This window comes from Dufourea novaeangliae, unplaced genomic scaffold (assembly GCF_001272555.1).
Source record: "Dufourea novaeangliae isolate 0120121106 unplaced genomic scaffold, ASM127255v1 scaffold1, whole genome shotgun sequence".
Taxonomy (NCBI): Eukaryota; Metazoa; Arthropoda; class Insecta; order Hymenoptera; family Halictidae; genus Dufourea; species Dufourea novaeangliae.
Window position 1 is genome coordinate 1,320,969 of NW_015373885.1, and position 19,899 is coordinate 1,340,867.

At 30.9% G+C, this 19,899-nt stretch overlaps 5 protein-coding genes across 5 annotated transcripts; 3 read left to right on the top strand and 2 right to left on the bottom strand.

Moving 5' to 3' along the window:
• Positions 1 to 1,973: 1,973 nt before the first annotated feature.
• Positions 1,974 to 6,090, bottom strand: LOC107193560 (coiled-coil and C2 domain-containing protein 1-like). The gene is made up of 11 exons (XM_015583034.1): positions 6,005 to 6,090; positions 5,787 to 5,928; positions 5,604 to 5,713; positions 5,150 to 5,519; positions 4,704 to 5,075; positions 4,246 to 4,620; positions 3,759 to 4,129; positions 3,512 to 3,687; positions 3,167 to 3,430; positions 2,222 to 2,312; positions 1,974 to 2,142 (listed from the first exon to the last, which is right to left on the bottom strand). The coding sequence occupies exons 1-11, from the start codon at positions 6,062 to 6,064 to the stop codon at positions 2,023 to 2,025; spliced, it is 2,451 nt and encodes an 816-aa protein (XP_015438520.1). The 5' UTR covers positions 6,065 to 6,090; the 3' UTR covers positions 1,974 to 2,022.
• A 518-nt stretch (positions 6,091 to 6,608) lies between these two features.
• LOC107193790 lies at positions 6,609 to 8,026 on the top strand. The gene is made up of 5 exons (XM_015583298.1): positions 6,609 to 6,843; positions 6,908 to 7,023; positions 7,101 to 7,421; positions 7,501 to 7,768; positions 7,842 to 8,026. Exons 1-5 carry the CDS (start codon positions 6,812 to 6,814, stop codon positions 7,927 to 7,929), a joined length of 825 nt encoding a protein of 274 aa, XP_015438784.1. The 5' UTR covers positions 6,609 to 6,811; the 3' UTR covers positions 7,930 to 8,026.
• A 1,101-nt stretch (positions 8,027 to 9,127) lies between these two features.
• On the top strand, positions 9,128 to 10,834 carry LOC107193514 (V-type proton ATPase subunit d). Its single transcript, XM_015582979.1, is given in 6 exon segments — positions 9,128 to 9,331; positions 9,418 to 9,733; positions 9,778 to 9,988; positions 10,063 to 10,239; positions 10,321 to 10,398; positions 10,479 to 10,834. Coding segments are annotated over 6 exon segments (1,065 nt in total). The 5' UTR covers positions 9,128 to 9,210; the 3' UTR covers positions 10,641 to 10,834.
• Positions 10,835 to 12,457: 1,623 nt separating this feature from the next.
• LOC107193728 (probable tRNA(His) guanylyltransferase) lies at positions 12,458 to 13,828 on the bottom strand. Its single transcript, XM_015583233.1, has 3 exons — positions 13,474 to 13,828; positions 13,003 to 13,247; positions 12,458 to 12,874 (listed from the first exon to the last, which is right to left on the bottom strand). The coding sequence occupies exons 1-3, from the start codon at positions 13,826 to 13,828 to the stop codon at positions 12,458 to 12,460; spliced, it is 1,017 nt and encodes a 338-aa protein (XP_015438719.1).
• Positions 13,829 to 14,315: 487 nt separating this feature from the next.
• Positions 14,316 to 19,864, top strand: LOC107193477. The gene is made up of 10 exons (XM_015582931.1): positions 14,316 to 17,057; positions 17,131 to 17,360; positions 17,447 to 17,651; positions 17,719 to 17,871; positions 17,953 to 18,117; positions 18,228 to 18,416; positions 18,500 to 18,668; positions 18,874 to 19,211; positions 19,449 to 19,585; positions 19,647 to 19,864. Exons 1-10 carry the CDS (start codon positions 14,316 to 14,318, stop codon positions 19,798 to 19,800), a joined length of 4,482 nt encoding a protein of 1,493 aa, XP_015438417.1. The 3' UTR covers positions 19,801 to 19,864.
• Positions 19,865 to 19,899: the final 35 nt, after the last annotated feature.

Here is a 19,899-nt window from a genome sequence, read left to right on the forward strand (position 1 = left end):
AATGTCATTTTTTAATATACATTTGAAAACATGTGTGTCAGCCCCACGATGGTGTCACCCGATGCGGGCCGCACCTCTGCACCCCTTTAGTGACGTCACTATTATTATATAAATTTGTACACGAATTTTAGCAATCTTATAATAAGACTCTTCTATACTTTTACAGCAAATGTTACATTAATAATTCGTGAATTGAATTACCGTTCTGACTTTCGACGTCGAATAATCGGATGGTATATATTCAAATCTAGATTGTACTGTATAGAAACCTCTAAATACTAGATTATTTTGAAATTCCTATAACAAACAAATAACAAACATATGAATTCCTAATCAAACTGGTCCGAACAGTACCGTAGATACTTACAAGGTTTAATATATTATGTAATCCTATTTGAGTTATAAGGCGGGGAAAATGAAGGGGAATATTATATGATCATTTGCAAAATATGTATATATATATATATATCTATGTATCTACATTTTATCGTAACTGCATGATCATTAGATCACGCGCATTTTAAATTGTTACAAATTATTTCACAAAATATAAAATAAAGAAAATGAAACAAAAACGCCATTAATTTTCCGTAGAGTTTTTATTTCATTGCGTTTTTTGCGAATGCATTTATCAGTGATGTATATACATATATATGTACATATGTACTTTCATATTTTAGTTTTCACTACAGTCACCGCGAGGTGGCAGTAACTGATAGGCGACTTGACGGTTTCAAAAATGGCTCTCAGGGTCCCTGAATATAGACAACCAGATTAACATGTCAGGAATTAAAGTTTATAGTACCCATTCGTATGTTACGTGCATTTCAAATTAATGTTATAAAACGTTTATAATTTTTAACGAATTCATATATTTTTGTCATTTTTAATCTTTTCATTAAGTCCATTGAATTGCTTATTGTTTTCTTTAATGATTATATGTAAGTAGCCTAAAGTTATAAATGAAGTCATTAATAAGAATGTTCAAGTCACTTTGTTTCTTTATTCGAATTAAGAATATATCCATGTACTGAAATATTTTGAATTAAATGATATTATTCTCAGTTTGAAAAGTACAAATTGTTGAACTAATTATGTTTATTGCAGTAAATGTTCTCTTCTGCATACTAATACATCCTACTACTGCATTCTAAAGTACGTATTGCAGAACTGTTAAGGACTAGACAGTGAGGCACGCATGGGTGGGGATGAAACAGGGGGGTGGCAAACTGGAAGGAGACCGAGTTGAACGATTATCGGACAATAGTTTGTTAGTGGGGTTCACCTGCCGTATTGTTCTCTAGAAATGTGGATTCAGCTTTACTCCGCAATCGTTCCCCATCTGCGTTTAAAATCGTGTCGATACATACAACTGATAGTCTCTTACGCGCATACCAATTTAGTTCTAATTATATTTGAGATTTCATGTAAACTCAACAAAATATTTTTTAGATATTCTCTTTATTAAAAATATTTTTAATAATTTAAAAAAGGACGATAAATTTGAATCAAAATTACGTATAGTACATGTTACACCTGAATTTCAAACTTTTTTACTGAACTATTGAATAATTAAAAGAATAATCTTAAAATCAAAAACCAATCTCGTTTATTGTTACAGTCTGTATGTACACATAAATCACGGTTCTAATATAAAACACAACACGCAATCTGACATTTTTATGTGTACTAAAGCTTAACACAAAGCACTTTTCTTATAAGGCAGAATATTATGATATATCATGCTATGTCACATTTATGTAACAAATTCTTTACGCAATATGTTATTTACATTTTAAATTTATGCATATGTACACGTATTATGGGAACGTATTATGTTTTAACATTTGTAGTAAAATATATAAATTATTTCACAGATATACATATTCACATTAACTTGCATAACTATTAATGGAATAAATCATCTTTCTTGTTGCTTTATAATGAGCAACTTATATTTAGTAAGGCCCCAATAAAGCAATCATTGGCAAAATAAAATTATGGTCATTCCATAATGCCACATCAATGATCAATAATTAACCACTTGTCCGTAATTTGTTCTATCTGCTTAGTAAGGACTGGATTTCTCAATCGTATTTTAAGTTCTAACTTTCCACCTGTTTGTTTTCTTCCATCCATTAACTACAACCGTGTAAGACTTCTTTAAACATATAACTATTACTTTGAAGCACATCTTTTAATAAACAAGTACAATACTTACAGGAAATGAATCATGAAGTACACACTGAGTTTCCAGGGGCTGTAACTTAAGTGATACTGTACCTAAGAGGCTATCACTTCTAAAGAACCCACTGTAAAAAAAAATATACAATTATGTACAACAATGAATACGTACACATATGTTATGATATAAAAGCCGAAATAGGACAGAATAAAGTATACATTGTCACAGCTTGCTCGTGCAATACAAATACTTGATATATTCAAGTATCTACCAATCTAACCACAATCGATATAAAGATTCACAATAAGTTTGACACAACTTTCTCTTTGTATCATAAATCGGTCAGAATGTAAACACAATTTGTAGAATACATTAGCTAAGTAAAAAAAAGTAAACAAAAACATAAAACCCAACAATTAACGACTCACAATTAATCTGTTTACCAACAGGAGAAAAGATAATAGTATGTTTTTCTAGCACATAATTTAAAAGCTGAGTGCTTTCTCACAATTTCTCTCATTCCACAATTAATCTGTTTACCAACAGGAGAAAAGATAATAGTATGTTTTTCTAGCACATAATTTAAAAGCTGAGTGCTTTCTAGAAGTACGAGTTTCCTACCTTGGATGAGTGCAACACAGGAGAGGATTCATCGAGCATCTGCAAGCAACGTACTAATCTATTTACTATTTTTCATACTACACTATCAATCGTATCTATTTAGTGTCGACAATGCACATTAAAGTATTTATAAACTGTAGATAATATTACTATCACACTTTAAAATTGGACTGCTTTTTAGTAATGTTTTAAAAGTTACGAATTTCATACAAAATCAACCATTGAAATAAAGTTATAAATAAATATTAAAAAACTATACACAACAATCTGTAACGAAACGATACTGTTGTATCATTTCGAAAGTGTTAAGTTATTAATAAGGTTGTAAAAATACCCAGTTATATCATTGTTTTTAATTACCCTTTTGCCCAAACTTGGCATTTCAGTGCATGTCTTTTGAAAGCCCGTTGACACTGCCTTGATCCTCGATCTATTATTCCAATTAATGGAAACACTGCTTGATATTCTGGATTACAAGCTCCTCTAACGGTAGTCGTTCTGTCTGTCGGTGGACTATCTGATGGATAGGGAAATTCGAATATGACGTACGTATCCTCTTTTGAAAAATTCACTCCTCTTATTATAGAAATTTCTACATCATTATCACTTATATCTGTACAACTCCTAAAACGTAAATACCATAATGGTTATACATATATAAGGTTATATTAATTTGTTTTTGCCACAAAATAAAATAATACTGACTGAACTATAGCGTAAGTTTTTGTTTCATAATGATGTTGCGGCGGTGGCAATGCATCACGTTTTCGAACTCTCAGCATATCCAAATCTCGTTTATAACCTAATGCCAGTCGTTCCCATTTATTATATCCAGGTACATCCCCTAATGCTTTTGAATGATCTCTTGTGCATAAGCACCACTACAAAAAATTGCAGAAATATTTGTTACAATTTCAGTTTAAAATACACACATATTATACTTTTATCCTACCTTCATTTGTTTCATTAACTGAGACTCCAGATTTTCATAAATCTCTTCGTCCGTTCCTGTAGCTTCTTCTAAACATTCTTCTCTGGTTATTAGTGTAAAATTATCATCAACTTGGCCAGATGTACTATCTGCACTGAGTTCAAGCTTTGCGGAGGGAGATACAGGTATGGTATTCATATCAACTGGTAATCCAGCTTTACTTGCTTCAACCAGTGGATCTATCCCTTTCGCTTGTCTTAAATAATTTCGTGCCAATTCTAAGTCTCCATCCTTCTTTGCATTAAGAGCAGCTTGTTTTAACTCATACTGACGCTGTTGTAACACCGCCATCTGTTTTTCTGCCCGTGTCATTTTCTGATTTTGTTTTCTTCCTATCAATAAGAAGAGAAACTATATTATCACTGAAACCTTTCGACGATAACTTATATTCTTATATCATTGACAAGTAAATTATGTTAAATAATAATTTGAAAATTTTATTACATACCTATTTGTGTTTTTGCAGGAGATATAGAACTCTTTGGACTTGATGTATTTTCAGGTGGTTCAGAAGGTAGAACAGTTCGCGATGTCGGTTCCGGTTGTGTTTCAGTTCTTTCCGCTTCTGGTGCAGGTGCAGCAGGTTGCGGAGGTACGGAAAGCGGTGAAAAACCAGGCGGAGTGGGCAGTTCATCAAGGGGTATAGGTTTCCCACGAGCATAGAACTTAAGAGCTTCTTCGAACTGTTTACAAATACGACCATATCTTCGTACTTTAGAAGAATTTCCTTCTGTTTCTGCAACTGTCTTTGATCTTCTGTACACTTCAAGGCGTTCTTTTAAAGCAAGTTCTAAATTTTCCAAACCAGCCGGTTTTGCTTCTGCTGTTTAATGAAACATGAAAATATTACAATTATTTTTAATTAATTTACGCATGTACATATATGGAAAGTAAGAGATGTAATACCTTCAGGTTGCGCATCTGGGGCTGCTTGTCCTTGTGTTTCATTTTCAATTTTCTGAGGTTCTGGTATAACAACAGCAGTGTTTGATTCAGGAATACTTGGAGATGGTGGCATATCTGATAAATCAACTGTATCTCCTGCATTTACTGCTGCTATAACTATATCAAACTGTTTTGCTACATTCACACACTGAAGCGCCTCTTTCATATTGCCAGCCCTTTTCCATGATACTGCTGCTACCTTATATTCTTGCTGCCTGCTTCTCAATAACGTTAATGCTTCTTCATCTATCGACTTTGTTGGAACATATTCTGGTACACTATTAATGTCCAGAGATGCTGTCATATCCATTTCAGCTGGAGCAGTAGTGTGCTCTGAAAAACGTACATATAGTGCACAACACTTACACAAACTAAAAAGAATGTTGTAGCTATCTTTCAAACAATACCTGTTGATTCTTCCTTAGGTCTTTCTGGTACTGTTTCTGTGGATTCAGCAACAGCAGATGCCGATAATTCAGGTGGAATGTCAGCTTCATTAATAGGTTTTCCTGACTGAGCATCAGTCAGTAGTTCTTTAAGTGTTTTGATGCCTCTATTAAATCTTCTTGCTCGACCTGGTTCATTTTCCTGTTTTGCTTTCCTCTCAGCCATTTCATAAAGCCTTAACCTTTCTTGTAACAGTCTTATTGTATTCATCATAGACATATCATCTACCATTAATGCAGGTTCATTTATATTTTCTGTTACCGGACTATTGTCCTCTTTTGGTGAACCTTTTCCAGGAGATTCATCGGCTGTGATCATCTTAAGTTCACTCTAATACAATATGAAATTTCTCCCATTAATTTAAATATAACTACTTAACTTACAAAAATGAAGAATATATAATACAATTTATACCAATAATTCTGGATCGTCATCTCCATCAGACAGTTCATCAAGATCTATATCCTTCATACTTTCTGCTACCATTACATCCAAATTTGCATTCGAAATTGGTTTCCGTGGTGCTAAAAGAATGTTGAAAAAACCATGTAACAAATATATATCGTAACTGAACAAATACTGAAACAATTGGTTTACCTTTACGTCTAGATTTTTGACTAATGTCATCGCTAGCTGTCAATGCAGCTAACTCAGCTTCTAAATCATCATCATTATCATCATCTCCCATGAAATTATTGCTTAAGTCTTCCAAACTTTCTGGTACTTCAAAGATCCCATACTTTTGGACAAAACAGCATAATTCGTAAAAATTCAATTGATTAAAAAGTAAGGTTATAAATACGGTGAAATGATACCTGTGCAAGACTGCCAGCAGGTCGTGTCTGACGTTTCGGTTTCTCTTTCTTTCCAAACATATTGTATTATGAAATTTACACTGTCACAAATCAGTTGACAATAAATAAAATATCAAAGATATTCATACGAACACAATACATTACAGGTTTGATGCGTTTCTCGATGCAACGGCGTTCTTATCAATATGCGTCATCAATCGCACAATACAAAGTAGAATGTATATATGTATATATGTATGCATACGTGTAATGCCATTCTACTCTGCACATATGTGTTACGATTAAACTACGAATATTTATGCTAACTTCCATTCACCTAAAATCATATGGATAACAAAAATATACTTTATCTATATTAATCGTTAATACGATAAAAATGCAATTCAGTATCAACTATGTAATTGTTCATATTATCGAAATCTCAACAATTCTGTAAATAGACTCAACATTGCTCACAATTAGTATAACTGTTATCAGCAATTATCAGTCTATTCCACAGACTTCTATATAATACACTAGACTGCGTCACATATATAGAAGTCTATGGTCTATTCAGAAATTACAAATACCTATAATAAATACCCTCAGAAGGCGACACTGATCACAGGAAATTATTCAAAACGATTTTAACTGCCAATTTCGTGATATTGTTGTGTGGTGTCTTACATTAAGTTTCAATCTGATTTGAACATTCTTTATAGTGATTGTATGTAAATAACCATTAATAGTATCAAGATATCTAACGCACGATTTTGTAGCGAAGTAGGAAAAATAATATCTATATAGTAAGAGACGTAAATAGATAATATGGAACCACCAAAAAAGAATCGAATTAGAAGGTAAACATAAAACATTTTATATTTTCTTATCAGTTATTATTTAACATTTGTTGGATACTTCTAGATTACTTAATGCTTCTGTAATGGAACCAGAGAGGCAAAACGCATCAGATGCCATTCGTCAAACCACCGTTCGACACAGGTTAACAATGAATTCATCTGATTTTGTCTTACCACACAGTAAGGAATTTTGCTTGAATTTCTTAATAAAATGAACTTTCAGAATATACAAAATATTTATTACTTCATTAATACAGATCATCTAAGAAATCATGCAACTGATCGATTGTCGATGCTCCCACAGCAATTCATAGAGGAAAGTGCTGATAATGAGGATGTAGATCTGAATCTTCTATACAACGAATATTTACAAAACTTGATGACAGAAATTATTTTAAAGAAAAAAAAGCAGAAGATGGAGAAATTAATTGTATCACAATTGGCAACAATGGCTAAAGAAATTGATCACAATAAGGAAAAGTTATTTGAATTGAAAACTAGAGAGAGAGATATAATACATTTAACTAAGTTACAGAATGAAATAGACTCACAAATTGCAGAAGTAAAAAATTGTACTAGTAAGTAATATTTGTATCATTGAAATAATTTCAGTAGTCATTGCTTTAAAAACCATATTAATTTTTACTTTAATTGAAGAATTTGAGAGTATTAGTAAGCTGAAAGGTATCTTGTCCCAGTTATATACCCTTTTACGAGATCATGATGTACTACGTTGTGATAATGTAATTCTTCCTGAGACACCCAAAGAGTGGGAAGAGACACTGAAAGTACTAAAATCCAGCCGTGATACTTTAAAATCTATTATGGATTTAATTGGTTCAGAGAATGAATCATACCTAGGTGTTAATAATGGTATTAAAGAATTTTTAAACACTTATGAACATATTAAAGATCTTCACAAAAGGTACGAAATTTGATGTGGAAGCTCTTAATAATCAGATTACAGTACTTTCAATTATACATTACTATGTTTTTAGATTGGAGAAAGACATTCTTGAACTACAAGCATACGCACTGAAAACTGCAGCGTTGTCTTTAATGTCAAGTAACAAGACTGAGAATTAAACAACACGCGACTATTAGATTAAATATCACAGCATTGAGTAATTCTTAAATATGATTCTGAATCTATAACTTAGTGTTTGAAATAACATCAATACTCTACATGCAATGTGTTTAACACAATTAGGTATATGTACATATTTCTTACTAATTTTTATACAAAAAATGCCCATTTAATTGTATGCTGTTTATTACAATTGCACATTTCAAATAAAATTCAGTTAACAAATTTAGTAACAATATTACGATTCTCCTATACAGACGCGAGAATATGTCGCATAATGATAATTCCAGTTGCCATATTTTGAAAATGAATACGACTGTAACTGAATATGTAATTACGACCGTTGCGATAGAATCAATATCACACTTATTGTGTCCAAACGTAGGACGACAAATGTTTTTAGGGTCAAAGTGGGTCAAAGAGACATTTTCATTATTCTCAAACGGTACTTTCGCGTGGAAATGCATAACAAAGGATATTATTGGATATTATTTACAAATTACGATGGCAAAGTTTGTGGAGGCGTGACTTAGATTTTGGCCCTCTGGTGGTAAGATGAAGAACTACTGACAGTAGTTCCGGTAGGTCCGGTACAGTCCGGTAGGTCCTTCAAGTTTTATATGTACCCTCACGAGCAAACTCGGCTTCCGCTAGGGGAAAAAATGATGTAAGGGAAAGACCTCCTACCACAGACTTCTATATAATACACGTGTATTATATAGAAGTCTGTGCCTCCTACCACTTGGTCTCGGAGTTATTGAAACTTATGCGAAATTAACATTCGGTTGGACATTTATTTCAGTATTTGTAGTAAATTTACCAAGCAGTTGGAGGCCCTAACCCCTACATTGCTTTTTCCCCTAGTGGAAGCCGAGTTTGCTCGCGGGTGTACATATATGTGTAGTAATTAATGAAAGAGTTGGTTTTCAATAATTCAAAACATGTTTGTAATATTAATCTTGATAAATAAATTAAAGAATCGAATTTAAATGAAGAATTACAGAAATTTCAAATGTTTGATATAGTCATTCGAGATTAATAAGCTGCCAACTGGAGTTAAATGCCACATTTCCTTGAACTGTGGTGAACCTCACCAAATAAAAACATCGATGTATCGATACAACTGCTATCGACCAATTACTACGGATGTTAATCGATATATCGTTACCATCCTCAGTCATATGATCGTCACGGAAAGGGCGAGTCCGACTTCGATTTTGACGGATCTGTGTTTCGTGTGGTATTCTTAGTTGTTAAATTGTAACAAACGATCCGCCAAAATGAAGGGTTGTATGTTCAATATCGACGGAGGATACTTAGAAGGATTATGTCGTGGTTTTAAATGTGGAATACTTCAGCAGAGTGACTACCTTAATCTTGTACAGTGTGAAACACTTGAAGGTACATTTCACTCGACGATTACGTTTCAGTTCTGGTACAAGTATGTATTTGAAAACCTAATCGTTCTTCTCTGTTTATTTAAACAGATTTAAAATTGCATTTGGCGGGTACAGATTATGGCAGTTTCTTGGCTAATGAACCATCACCACTGTCCGTTAGTGTAATTGATGACAAATTGAGGGAAAAGCTTGTTGTAGAATTCCAACACATGCGAAATCATTCTGTCGAACCATTGTCACAATTTTTAGATTTTATTACCTACAGTTACATGATTGATAATATCATTCTATTGATCACTGGTACTTTACATCAAAGACCAATTTCTGAGCTGATCCCTAAATGTCATCCCCTTGGAAGTTTTGAACAAATGGAAGCCATTCACGTAGCGGCTACACCTGCAAGGTATGATCCAAGGATATGATTTATCCTTAAATTATTTTGAATAGAATGTGAAACATATTGTAGTCTGTATTTTGTAACATCAAAAATTTGTTTGTAGCCCCTTTTTTCGTGGATTGTATTTCTGAGCAAGATTTGGATGAAATGAACATTGAAATAATTAGAAATACTCTGTATAAAGCTTACTTGGAAGCATTCTACAAGTTCTGTAAAAAAATTGGTGGAACAACTGCAGACACTATGTGTGAAATAATTGCGGTAAAAGATCTAAACAGTTAAAACATTTTGTATAATTTTAAAGAAAATGCATTGAATGTAAATTGTATTTATAGTTTGAAGCAGATAGGCGAGCCATTATTATAACTATCAATTCATTTGGAACTGAGCTAGGTAAAGATGATAGAGCAAAATTATATCCACGCTGTGGAAAATTAAATCCTGATGGATTGGCAGCATTGGCAAGAGCCGATGATTATGAACAGGTTAAAGCTGTGGCAGAGTATTATGCTGTATGTACATGTTAAAAGTATACTTTCTCAGAAGATAATAATCATATGTACATATGTAAAAATATATTTGACCTTTTGCAGGAGTACAGTGCTCTGTTTGAAGGTGCTGGAAACAATCCTGGTGATAAGACGTTAGAAGATAAGTTTTTTGAACATGAGGTAAATTAAATATTGGTATAAAATATATTTATTGGTATAAATAAAAAACATTGTTGATATTACTAATGCCTTCATTATAGGTTCGCCTAAACGTTCATGCCTTTCTTCAACAATTTCACTTTGGAGTATTTTACAGTTACCTTAAGTTGAAGGAACAAGAATGTCGCAATATTGTATGGATAGCAGAATGTGTTGCACAAAAGCACAGAGCTAAAATAGATAACTACATTCCAATCTTTTAATGTATCCTAATATTTCATTGCGCTGATTATTTGTCCAACTATACAACAATATCATGTAGAAATATGACTTTTTCTCCTTTTTATCTCTCAATCATAAAAAAATCAAGAATTCTACACAGTATTTCTGATTGTCAAGAGGGGGAAACTGCCAAATATATGCAGAATATAAATATTTAATTCATAATTAAATAAAAAAAGGCAACTGTACGTTTAGCCAAATTAAGAAAATCATATTAAAAATTATTGTTTAGCACTGTTATTGTCATGTATAACAAGAGTTTATATCATATAGATGTATATAATGTATTTTATTGTAGACCAGTATATTTGTTGTTCTTGTATTACCCAACGTTGTAATTATTAATCCCGCTGTAATATAAAACGATATACAATACATTCCATAAAATTGAAACACACGATCTAAACGATGTCTTACACTGAGCATAGTTCATTATATTAATCACATTAAAAAATAACAAATTTTATGTGCATGAAATTATTCAATAATTAGACAGACAACAATTTTTTACCACGACCTCGCTCTATCACGATTGGAGAATTTACGGTAAATCTCTTTGTCTTGTTGAATCCCTGTTATTAATTCAGCAGTAAGTGTGCCAAATTGTAAAGTTCTCAAATTTTCTCTTGTCCATTTTTTTTATATGCAAGTTACTTTGTTGTTTTTAAATAGTACTACGATGTTCCTACTACATGATATTATTATTTAATAGAATTTGATTATTCTGTCTATATCTGTAGAAGAAAGTGCTGATGTGAAGATATTGTCAAAGAAGTAATGTTAAATATGCTTTAGCAGTGATGAAGAGGGAAAAAACTAACTCGCGTTAAGATAAAAGTATAACAGTTTATGATATTTGTCTAATTATACAATTTTCTTAATAAATACAATATCATCGATCATTATAAAACAAAATAGTTTGTTTTTGTTGGCTTTTGGAACATAATACCCCTTTTTATATTGACGTTTATCCCATACAGCAATGTGGATAATTCGAGGATTATCTATACATTTTTATAGCCTTTTATGTTTTAAACAATAAACTCACAAAATTAATTTATAAAATAAATCTTAATACAATATACCTTATGTAATGAACAAAAAAGACAAAGCTCTGAAAAGTGCTCACAATACTTAAAATTTTAAAAACAAAGTATTTTGTACCGACTACATTATTTGAATAAAGTAATCATTATTAAATTTATGAACACATACATGCGAAATTATAAGATTTTATAATATAAATAATTTTAAAATTTATAATTTTTAACTACAGAAAATGAATATAACGTTTCATAATGTATGAAATGTATTTAACATTTGTGTTGTTTATACTTATGAACAAGATTCTGTAGAAAACTCTTGATACATTCATTCTAGAGCAGCCTTTAAATTTATAAACAATTTAATATTGTTCAATGTACTTTCTTACTATTAGAAAATACAATATTTTAATTCAATGAGTTTTAAAATATAAAAAATCCTAACGAAAAATGTTTGTCAAATATATTTATACATGTTTTTTTTAAAAACATTTCTAACATACATACATTTACACGTATGTATATGAAAATACGTGTACATTTACAAATATATTATTTATTGTATGAAAATATAAAATATCAAACTATAATAATTAGTAGCTCAACTTTAAATTCTTCCTCCAACAATTAGTGTTTTATAATATCACTACTGTAGTAAAATAAAATTGAAAATATTTTCCAGTCACTGAAAATAAACTTTTGTTATTTTCCGTTAGGATATTTTTCAAATTTATTATATAAAAATAAAATACTGTTTATTTCCTACAAATTCGTTCACTTTCACATTGCATTTTTTCACCATCCGATTCTCGATTTCTCACAGGCTGTGCTTCTTCATTCATAGAATTTGTATTAACACCTGGAGGCGGTGGTGGTACATTATTTACATGTTTTATGTTTGTATTATTAGCTGGATTTGCAGGTTGGAAAGTTGCTAAACTTTTTAATCCAATTACTTCTGGATTTTCTTTCCAAAATCGATCTGAAATTATGTCATCCACCAATGGGACCACTACTGGCTTCAATCGACCTGTACCATCTGGTACTAGTTTCCTTATAAGTGTAGTACCTTTTCGGAAAAGTGGAGGTTCATTGTTATAATTTATACCGAATTCTTGAAACAATAATTCATTTTTATGTGATGCCAATGTACCCCTAAGTTTTACTTCTGCCTAAAAGTTATATGAAACAAATAAATACAAATACTATTTTGTGAAAACAGTATTTAAAACTGTATACTTCTTTCTTGTTTATATATAGCTTATAAATATACTATAAAAACTAAAGAATCTAAGATTACCTGATTAGGAGTAAGTTTTCCTTTTAATATGAGATTCCAAAAACAAGTATTATACAAGTTATTCACATGAACATCTACTTGTCGCCAAGCTAAATAATCCCTAAGATTTTTATCTGTTGGGTATAATACAACACGACCATCAAAAGAAGGTGGGTAATATAATTCTTTGCCTCTGAAGTAGCGAGGCCAGTGATAAACATATGCTGATGTAAAAAGTGAATTCACATTTGACATTATTTTATAGGCTGAAACATAATGAAATATAGTATTTTAAGAAAGATCATAATAATATTATAAATTATTGTGTTATATAGAGTGCCTCTAATATATATATATATTTAGGACACCCTATACAATGAACTGATACAGCAGTACATTCAGTTTCAATTCGGTGTATACTTTATTTTCACGTTATTTATATTCTCCTTTGAAGTGTATCATGTTACAAACAATTTTCGGATCTGTACATACCTCTCCTTTTGTAAATTTCCGTGTCTTTTCGAAGGACGAAGGAATATTCATCGCTTTGACCGAAACCTAGAATGATTTCTTTGAATTCTTCCATAACCGTAATAGCTGCCCGATTCATTAATTCCAAGGCAGCTACGTCGTTCGGTTTGGTAAATTGATGGGCATCGCAGAACTTTGAAAAATTTCTTCCATCTATTCGAACCACGATCCAACAATTCGGCAAGCAACAATCCTCACGTTCGAATTCCTTCACATATTCAAATTTACTCTTGGCCATTGTTGTTAAGCTTATGTGTCGGCTTATGACCACTTGTTTGACTAAGCTAATGATTTTCAGGAGGTTACTTCCCTTCATTCGTTTGTAATGTCAGAAAATACGTTTTCTGAAACTGGGGCGAGTACTGAAGTCCCTCCGTAACTGAAGTTCTTTTTAGTTTAAGATGTATGAGCCTTGCTTTTGAAACGGAATCCTGTATTCTGATCCTATTGTATGTAAAACCTTTCGTCGTACAATAAAGAAACTTGCATATATTTATATTTTGGAGCACCCACGTGTATTTTTATTGGTTATGTACATTCATGTTGTTATTATATGTAATAACTAATAACATACGAGTAAAATGGAAGGTGATAGTATTTTTTTAATAAAAATTATATTTTATGTTAAAAGAAAAATTTTAATTTTTTCTAGTGACACACACTTTAAAACATCATCAACATATTTTCTCTGAAGGACGATACATATAACCTCGCATGTAAACAGAAATGTTCTTCTAGAATAAATACGTTGATAATACAAGTAAATTTCAATTCGAAGCTCAGTCAGTGTCTAGTGTGACAAAATGGACTTACATAAACGGTACGTGAATTTTCCGGTAACAGATTTGTCAATATTGGAATTATTAGACACTACATTTAAGGATGAGCCATTCTCGTTACTACATCGTTTAATTCGACATTACACCATAGAAGTAAGTAAGAATAATTTGGATATAAAGAAACTGAAAACGCTTCGCACAATATTATGCTACGAATATAAACTTTTATTTAACTCTGAAAAGAAATATGCAAGAAGAGTGCCAGAAGAATTATGTTTCAAGAGAATACAGAATGTTATATGTATGAAGAAAGAATTTCAGGATTCCACAGATTCATCAGTTTTATATGATATTACAGTTTTATGTACAACACTTTTCTGTGATTTGCCATGCATTGAACAACATTTACTGAACTTCCAAAAATCAAATGCTAATCTTTTGACGGGTAGTGAGAATGGAGTATTTTATATGAAAGTAATAGAATGCTTTTTAGAAACTTTACATTTAAGACTGTACCTAAGTAATAATACAGAAATGCATTTATTGGAACACTTTAGTCTATATTATTTAAAGGATGTAAAACGATGGCTAGAAATGACAGACAATAAAAAATGGCAATCATTTGCTTCAATATTTCCAAAATTAATAAATACCTTTGGACATGAAAATGTGTTGCTTCCTATATGGGATTATATTTTAAATAAAATGGTTGATATGAAAGACATACTTTGTGCACTGAGTATTATGATTGATACATGTTTCTCAGAAAATGATAAAGATACAAGCTTGATGCACCAGAAATTATGTTATATGGACAAGTTATGGTTAGTAATACTAGAAAGCTTAAAATCTTCTATGCAACAGTATCGTAAGCAAGGATTATTTCTAATGAAACGAATGATAAATTTCATATACACTTTAGATAAAAGTACCATAGAACTAAGCGATGCTACAGTTGTTCCTTTTATGTGTAAACAATCAATCAAAACAGAGATATCAATAAATGATATTAGACAAAAATATTTTTTAGTGCTAGATGCATTGGAAGAAAAGCAGTATCACCTAGTTGCACCAGCTTTAACACATGTACCAAATTTAGTAAAAGGAAGCAAACAGCACATATTGTGCAATAACTGTTTTAGTAATATTTGGTTGATGCTAATTTTTGAAAGGGTATTGAAGCATGAAAACAATGCCATAGTAAAACAAGGAATAGTTTATGTTTATGAATGCCATGCAGTTTTACATGATTATAAGTTTTTAAAATTGTTTATACAAGTTTTAAATAATACATTTTTATATGAATGTCAAGTGTATCAAAAAGAACCGGCAATACTAAATGACATCATAACACTGTTTGTACGTATGAGAGAAGAAACAGCTGAATTTATTACTAAACTTCTTAAAGTAATAAGTGAACAAACATGGGCTCCTATTCCGCTATTTTATATGATGTTAATTTTAAGAGTAGTTTCTAGTAAAACTTCCAATTCCTGGGAAAAAAGTGACTTTGTTGTAGTTAAGTCTTTGATACAGAAGAATTTATATGCGCATTCTCGCATTTTACGAGTTGCATCACAAATTGAACTTTTACGGACAATTTCATTGTCTGTAGCAAAAATACATAATTTAAAGATTGTAGCAGATATGTTATTAGAGTTTCCTTATGAAGAAGCTCTTGTAAGAGGATCATTTTCATGGAATATTATAACGGAATGTCTAAAGAAGGCATTAACAGGAACAGAAGCATTAAATTTTATTAAATATTTATGTGAAGAGCATTTGCTACACAATGCACATTTAAAACTGGATTCTGCAAAGCTTGCTCTTATAATTTTTATGCTACAAGATGCTGAGTTAATACTGCGAAAAAAATCTTGTCCTGCAGAAGAAGTACTAAAAGGCTGGCTATTATCACTGAAAAGCTGTGATATGAGACCTTATGCAAATGTTGCGCATATTCTTTATATTATAGACGTAATGTCACATTTACTTAATTTAAGTGTAACAGGAAGCAAAAAGGTCAGACTTTTGTTGGCTGCATATATTGATAGCGCTTTAAAGTTTCTACTTAAGAATAGTAAAAGCATACCATCCAGTTTCGGCTATGAAGAAGTAAACAGATATATGACTACAATTGTTTCGTTTCTTAAAAATGGAAATTTAATTCTATCAAAAACAGAAATTTTGAATTATGCTGAGAAATTTAAATTCGAAAGTATTACAATTCTACAGAATATAGAACAGTATTCAAATATGCACTTCATGTTTGCACTACATGTTTTACATTATACTCAAAGCATTTTGACTACAGATGCTACAACGTTTTATATACAACCTTTACAAAATACTTGTCGTACTTATATACCAGTTAATGATGAAGATCAAATGGACTTTAAGGGAAAAGTAGCATCAGATTGTTACTTACTATTGGCAAAACTTACAAGTCAATTTCTATCAAAAGCAAAAGTTGAATCATGGCCAGAAAGTGTTGATTGGTTTAAAAATATTTCATATATCTATGAAATGGGAGGAAATGAAATTATTCCAGAAATAGCACTGACATTAAAAATAATTATTGATAAGGGAGGAATCAATAACTCCGAAAATATATTGAATTTGGAAACTATTTTTACCATATGCTGGAAATCAACGTTATTAAGTTCAAAGAATAAACTATACTTTTTAGCAATAAAAAACCTTCTTGGAGTTATTATAAACAGCAACTTTTTGGTACTTCCGAACGCTACAAACCTTCTGAATCACGTAAGATAATAAAGTACTGTTTTACAAAAATGAACTATTGTTTACACATAGTAATTACTTTACTAATTTTTAGTTTCTTGAAGAATTACTTGATGAAGGTGAGAAAGTACCAAAATTAAAGAAAATTTTATTAAATGAAATGCAATTATTAAATGCATGCTGCTTAAGGAACTTACAAGAGCCATTATTTTTATGTCTCCTTCATGGATATGCTCTTCGTAGGGACAAACAAATAGAAAATCAAGCATGTTTATATATTGCAAAAAATTATGAAGAATGTTATCCACAACACATATCAGTAATGTAAGTAATTTGATATTTTATTGCATTAATCTCAATTATAATTTCTTATTAATCATAAGTGATTTTATTAATAGAGATCATAATAGTGATGCTAGTATCAGAGCAGTTTCTTTTCTACTGTTACACAAAATAATTACTGCAGATGTAGAATTCGCCTCAGCCTTTCTTTCACTTGTTTTACAAAAGTTAGAGGAGTACAAAAATAAAAGATATTTTAATCATTCTTATATACATAAAATAAAGCATCGACTTATGCAAACTTTACTAATATTGCAACCAATTTTGAAGGAGGTAATAAGATACTATATAATTAACCAAATTATAAGTGAGTATTAAATAAAACATAAATTTCTTCTAGGCAGACACAAATACATTAGTGGACTTTCTTTGTAGCCTAATAATTTTGGAAAGTAACCAACATAGTGTACGATTAATGCAAGAATGGTTACTGATCAAAATATTTCTAGAGAATACAAATCTTGAACCTAAACTTTGGGCCTTTTTCGAAGAGGTACTTCAAGATATTTATTAGTCTCTAGTTATTCAGGATCAATATATATATATATTAAACTTAATTCAAATATTTGTACAGGGTATTAGAACACGTCCAGGATGTGTCAATTCAATAGTATCTATAGTTTATCATATTTCAAAGTCACTTTGTCGTATTGATCAACGTGCTTTCATTCCAATGGGAATTCCATATATTGCACGCTGTTGTATAGGACAGCAATACAATGTGCGTCTTTATAATCAGGTAAAATATACAATGTCGTATAAGTTATTATGATGAATACTACACAACAGTTGCATATGATCATTGGTATGTACATAAATGTGCTGTATTAATATTTACATTTAACATAGGTGATTTTTATGCAACTATACGAAACGTTAGAAAACCTAAACTGTGATGATATTACAAATGAATACAGAGGATTATACAAAGCTGTATTGGAAAGTTTTAAAGAAGGTAATGCAAAAAAAAATGTAAATAGAATTCAGAACGACTTTTATTTTTGCACTTTTGATGCTTTGCAAGACTACAGTCTGCAGGTAACGTTATTAAAGTTCGGATTATTGATATTTAAGAAATACTGAGAAATATAAATGACATCGCTATTTTCTTCTTTGTACAGACAATTTACTTTGAACTGCCCCGATTAACTGATATGGATCCAAGTGAGTGGATTAGTCCAGATGTGTTTAAAGCGCTAAATTTTAAAGAATCTAGTAATCATCCTCTTTCATTGCATAACGTAAATTCATTATTATCAGAAAAAACATCAAACTTAATGAAATCTACAGGTATATTTTAATAATCGTAGTATGCATATATAATATACAGAGTATGTTATGGTACAACGAATTATGGAGGTGATTCTGATAAAGTGAATAGAAAATGTAGAGTAAAATTTTTTTTTCTTATTTGTAATACATAGTATGGAGCACTCTGTATATTCATGTTTTATGAACAATAGGATATTAAACTATGTAACATTTCCAAATGCAGCTGATTCAGAATCTTCTGGAAAAGGTTTTGAAGTGAAACTCGAAGAATTAAGTAATATACAGAAAAAAATTATCCCGGCAGTATCTGTAAAATTATCACCTAATGACATTTTCTCAACAATCAGGGAATCTATTTCCTATAAAAGAGTATTATCAGACGAAGAAGGTATTATAGTTGTAGCATGTCTCATCGATCGTATTCCAAATTTGGGAGGACTTGCTCGTACTTGTGAGATTTTTAATGTGAAAGAACTAGTGCTAGCCAATTTGAACCAAATCAAAGACAAAGAATTTCAGAATCTCAGTGTATCAGCTGAACACTGGATAACTATAACGGAGGTATTGTTTCATACATTTTTATGGTATGTAAAATATTAGGTGTTAGAGAAAGTTTCCTAAATCCTTTATAGCATTTCGTTTACTGATATAACATGTTCAGTCTGAGTTATGTAAATCTGAATATTTTCTACAACCTTATGCCATCTCTTTGGTAATTCACACTCTAAGAACTTTCTTTAGCACTTAATATAGAAACTATTAGCAATTTAGTTTTTTGTAAGTTTCTGAGTATTTTAGATAAAACCTCATCAACTAAGTAAATACCTTTTGGAAAAAAAGGACATGGGATGGTCGTTAGTGGGTGTCGAACAAACAGCTAATAGTAAAAGTTTATTAAATATGAAATTTAAAAAGAAGTCAATTCTTGTTTTAGGGTAAGTAAATAAAAAGTTCAATATCCCTTATCATAGTACTCTATACAAATTCTATTTTCAGAAATGAGAAGGATGGAATCCCTGCTAATTTGATACCTTTGTTTGATACTTGTATAGAAATACCTCAGGTTGGTGTGATACGTTCATTAAATGTTCATGTTAGTGGAGCTATATGTATATGGCAGTATGCAATACAACATATATTCTATTTATAAACAGACACTTATAACTGTAATTATTTGTCTATTTTTATAAATTGTATAATTGTATCGTGAAATATTAATGAAAACACGGATATGAATGATGTAAAAATT

Bases quoted from the DNA above. Each gene is read 5' to 3' on its own strand.
- LOC107193560 (XM_015583034.1), bottom strand. From the start codon at position 6,064: ATGTTTGGAAAGAAAGAGAAACCGAAACGTCAGACACGACCTGCTGGC. The intron at 5,929-6,004 runs GTATCATTTCAC...TTTGTCCAAAAG, and splicing joins CTGCTGGCAGTCTTGCACAG to TATGGGATCTTTGAAGTACC. The intron at 5,520-5,603 runs GTATAAATTGTA...ATATTGTATTAG, and splicing joins ATGACGATCCAGAATTATTG to AGTGAACTTAAGATGATCAC.
- LOC107193728 (XM_015583233.1), bottom strand. From the start codon at position 13,828: ATGAAGGGAAGTAACCTCCTGAAAATCATTAGCTTAGTCAAACAAGTG. The intron at 13,248-13,473 runs GTATGTACAGAT...ATTATGTTTCAG, and splicing joins GGAAATTTACAAAAGGAGAG to CCTATAAAATAATGTCAAAT. The intron at 12,875-13,002 runs GTAATCTTAGAT...TATAACTTTTAG, and splicing joins GAAAACTTACTCCTAATCAG to GCAGAAGTAAAACTTAGGGG.
- LOC107193790 (XM_015583298.1), top strand. From the start codon at position 6,812: ATGGAACCACCAAAAAAGAATCGAATTAGAAG. The intron at 6,844-6,907 runs GTAAACATAAAA...GGATACTTCTAG, and splicing joins AAAAAGAATCGAATTAGAAG to ATTACTTAATGCTTCTGTAA. The intron at 7,024-7,100 runs GTAAGGAATTTT...TCATTAATACAG, and splicing joins TGATTTTGTCTTACCACACA to ATCATCTAAGAAATCATGCA.
- LOC107193477 (XM_015582931.1), top strand. From the start codon at position 14,316: ATGGACTTACATAAACGGTACGTGAATTTTCCGGTAACAGATTTGTCA. The intron at 18,669-18,873 runs GTATATTTTAAT...TTCCAAATGCAG, and splicing joins AAACTTAATGAAATCTACAG to CTGATTCAGAATCTTCTGGA. The intron at 19,586-19,646 runs GTAAGTAAATAA...TTCTATTTTCAG, and splicing joins AAGTCAATTCTTGTTTTAGG to AAATGAGAAGGATGGAATCC.